General features: G+C 26.9%; 1 protein-coding gene across 1 annotated transcript; it reads right to left on the minus strand.

Annotated features, from left to right (window-relative positions):
* Positions 1 to 2,639: 2,639 nt before the first annotated feature.
* Positions 2,640 to 3,547, minus strand: LOC131181520 (B-box domain protein 30-like). Its single transcript, XM_058150062.1, has one exon. It carries the CDS (start codon positions 3,447 to 3,449, stop codon positions 3,036 to 3,038), a length of 414 nt encoding a protein of 137 aa, XP_058006045.1. The 5' UTR covers positions 3,450 to 3,547; the 3' UTR covers positions 2,640 to 3,035.
* Positions 3,548 to 3,996: the final 449 nt, after the last annotated feature.

Below are 3,996 nucleotides of genomic sequence, written 5' to 3' on the forward strand. Positions count from 1 at the left end.
TATATTTAAAAATTATTTTTTATAAAAATATTTTCTAGTATTTGACATATGCCTAGTATTTTATGTTATTATTCACAAAATTTACCAAATTAAATATGGTAAAAATTGAGAAAGTGAGATTAAAAAAATAACTTTTAATTTTAAAATTGAAAAGTCATTTTTCCTTATTTTAAAATTATTTTCCTTTATCCAATAACTTATTTTCCTTTAATCAAATTTCTTAAACTCCACACATTTATAAATAAGGGAAATATTCTGAGTGAAGTCTATATTTATATAAACGTAGATAATATGGATTTTTGTTGGATCTTTTATCTAGTGCACTTATTTGGATTTGTTGCACATTGGCTGTTGATCAGCGAGTGGCCATCTTCCTTTGCCAACACCGCATCCACTCAGCATGCCCCCATCAGAAATTGTGATGATATAGCGCTTGTTTGACATTAAAATTGAAGAGTTAAAATTAATTTTTTTTAAAAAATTATTAAATATGATTAAAAAAAATAAATTTAAAAAATTAATTTTATTATTTTAATATTTTTATAATTAAAATTATTAATTTTAAATTTGAATTATTTTTTAATATTCTATGACTAATATATTTAAAACGTATTTTTCTTAAAACAGCCTCATAATGTGATGTGGTTTTTGTGAATCATTGTTTAGAATTCTTAAAATTAAGTGGATATGTTGAACTTTCTCATAAATTGAATGGCTCGATCTCAACTACTGTTTTCAATTAGGATTTGAATGCTCTATAATTATGGGGCCCATCATGCCATGAAATCTCAACTTCCATGGCCTGAGTTGATCACTTTTGCCAGCGGCCGAATGCTTCGCAAATTAATGTTTGTTCGTGTCCTCAGGTTTTGGTGTTTCTGTAATGTTCTCTCCCTTCTGACAAGTAAAATGGTTCACATTCTTTGCAAACTGTTGAGGAATCAATACGTTTTCTTTTCTAAATTGAGACCACTTGTTTTATGCAATGACAAAGTATAGTACTTCTATTTTTGAAATTTTATTATTTGATAATATTAACTATTTAAATGACTATTATTTTTAACGATTAAATATTAACGGCCTCACTGTCACTGTTTCAGTAGTATTTAATTAATATGTTTTTATTCATCATATGATATAATTTTTTTACATAACTATAAATAATATTAATGAAGATCTTAATACTTATCATAACTAAATTAAACAAAAAAAAACTATAAATTATAATGTATTGAGATTATTTAATATAATAATCATTAGTTAAAAAATCACAAGAAGCACATGTAACGCAATAAAGATGAGTTATTATTATTATTATTTTATTTATATGTGAAAATTTATAAACAAAATAAAAATCTACTTCTTCATATTTTTATAATTTTCTTATCCTTTTAATTTTATCATAATTTCAAATATTAATTTTTTTATAAGATATAAATTGTAGGATTTTTTTTAAAAAAAATATTTTTCAATTACTGTGTTATGCTTTATAAACCAATACTTTTAAGAGTTATACAGATTTATTAAAAAAAAATTATTTTTCTAGTGAATAAAATTAAAATTGGTAAAATGTTCAATTTCATCTATATATATTTATTAGAAAAGTTTAATTTAGCTGATTTTTAATTTTTGTTCATTTTAGTTTAAAAATTTTAATTTAATCTCAATTTAGCTCAAAACTTAAAATTTATAGCTAAATTTCCTTTTTTTATTTAAATTAAAAATCAAGAAATTTAATTTCTTGATTTTGGGATTAAATTTCTTAATTTCTTGATTTAAGTCCAAAAATTAAGAAACTTAATTTTGAATTAACTTGAGTTTAAATTAAAATTTTAATTTAAATTAAATAAAAAGTTAAAAATTGACTAAATTAAACTTCTCTAATAAGTACAGGAATATATTTCAATCCATTTTAGAAAAATATTTATAATAACAACAATTAAACTTTAATTTCAAATTAATTGAGATTAGTAGCAGAAGCAATACGTGTTAAATATGTCCTAATATTTATAATTGAATTTTTTTGTTGACCTACCGCATCTTATATCTAGATTTGGGATTAACTATATTTTTCTTAAGTTCCATAAGCAGAGTTTTTGGAAAAATACCTAGATAATTGTATATTGCATAACGAAAATTATAGTTGATTTTATATTTAAAAATTAAGATTATGCAAATATAATAAATGAGTGTGGAAATTCCATGCTAGTATTTTAATATACGTCTTAATCAGTGTCTTCGTTTTATTATATTATGATAAATTAATTAATAATTGTACTATGGTATATGCTGTCCATTATACTATAATTCAATTACAACATATAATTTTTATAATTATATTAAAAGAAAAAAAAATAAAATCTTCCTCACCTCCACAATCCAGATAATAATAATAAAATAATAATAATAATAATAATAATTGTGCTTGATGCTGTCCTCTGGAAAAGCTCAGCATAAAGTGAAATTTTCGTAAGAACAAAGATCATGAACAAAATTATGTTGTGTGGTAGGGTTTCTCTGCGTCGCAAAGACAAGTAATCTTGCTCTGGCAGGTGAATTAATGAATGATTCAAATAAAGTGGACCATCTATATTGCTATAATAAGGCAATTTCTCCTTTCTATTGACTGAAATTTGAAATTATGAAAACAAACCTGTTTTAAATTATATGGAAACAGAATTTCTTGGTACACATCAAATCTGATACAAAACAAAGTATGAGCGAGAGTTTTAATAAGAACAAAGAACAAGTATACATTACATTTCTCTGGATCCACTCATAGCTTCCTTTCTCCTGGAATTCAAGAAAACGGATGAAAAGTTGACGAACCTTATCTCCAACAATCCCAGAAATATTTGAATTCTCTCCAATTTCCATCAAGAAAACATCAAGATTCATGACAGAGACTCTAAGCCACTAATTTTACCAATTCCAGGAACAATACCAAGAACCAGAACTTGCATTAGAAAACTGACATGAAAAGAAAAGCCCAAAAAAAAAAAAGAAGGTGAAAAGAAGATGATGAGCTCTGGAGATCAAAGAAACAGGAAAGGCATTTTAAGTGATGTTGAACACTGTTTTTCATCGTTGTTGGAATTATTACACTGTTGTCTTCTTCTTTCTCTCAAACTCACAATTGTTGGAAGCACTATCTCCATTGAAGCTCCGATGAGATATCTTTGAGTAAGATTTTGGCAAGTGTTGCAGAGAAAGCATCTAATATGCCTGAAAGCTAAGAAATTCGCACCATGTACCCATTTGTCACATTGTCTACATAGATATGCATCATCTGCTTGGCAATATAAGGAAGCTCGAGACCCACAGAGTTCACAACATAACAAACTTGAGGCTTCATTGCCTGAACCAGCCTCCTCCTCCTCTTCCTGCTGCTGCTGTTTCCTGTAGAATCTGCCAGGGTTGTGGCTTCTCTCCTCTATACCTCTGCACATATTGTTTTTACTTAGAGAACCTGAAAATGGGACTTCTATGAGATTGGAGGGAGGAATTATAGATACCCTTACATATATATATATATAATAACCAAATATTCACATGCAGTTTCAGGGAAATGAGTTCTGGACAGAAATTTAGCATATGAGAGAAGAAATGGAAAGCCACTAAATGACAAACCTGTCACTATTTTTAATCTCTGATCAATCTCTGAATTACCCTTTTAACCATTACAAGTGTTTGTAACGTTACAGCATGGAATTTCATACTTGTGGTGCAGAAATTTTAGTTGTACAAACCCAATTTTCAACATATATATATATATATATATATATATATATATATATATATATATATATATGGGGTTTGATTGATGGTGCTGAAAAGGGCTTTCACGTAATTAAACAAGCCCAAAAGCACATGATTAATCTACAAGCTTTGTGAGAGATGCTTGGAGGGAAGTCATGAACCATAATTTTTGCCGTTGAGTGGTTACCAAGTCAATTTGGGTTACTAAAGAAGCAAGGGGTGTTTGTATGGCCAAGA

Source organism: Hevea brasiliensis, chromosome 7 (assembly GCF_030052815.1).
Source record: "Hevea brasiliensis isolate MT/VB/25A 57/8 chromosome 7, ASM3005281v1, whole genome shotgun sequence".
NCBI lineage: Eukaryota > Viridiplantae > Streptophyta > Magnoliopsida > Malpighiales > Euphorbiaceae > Hevea > Hevea brasiliensis.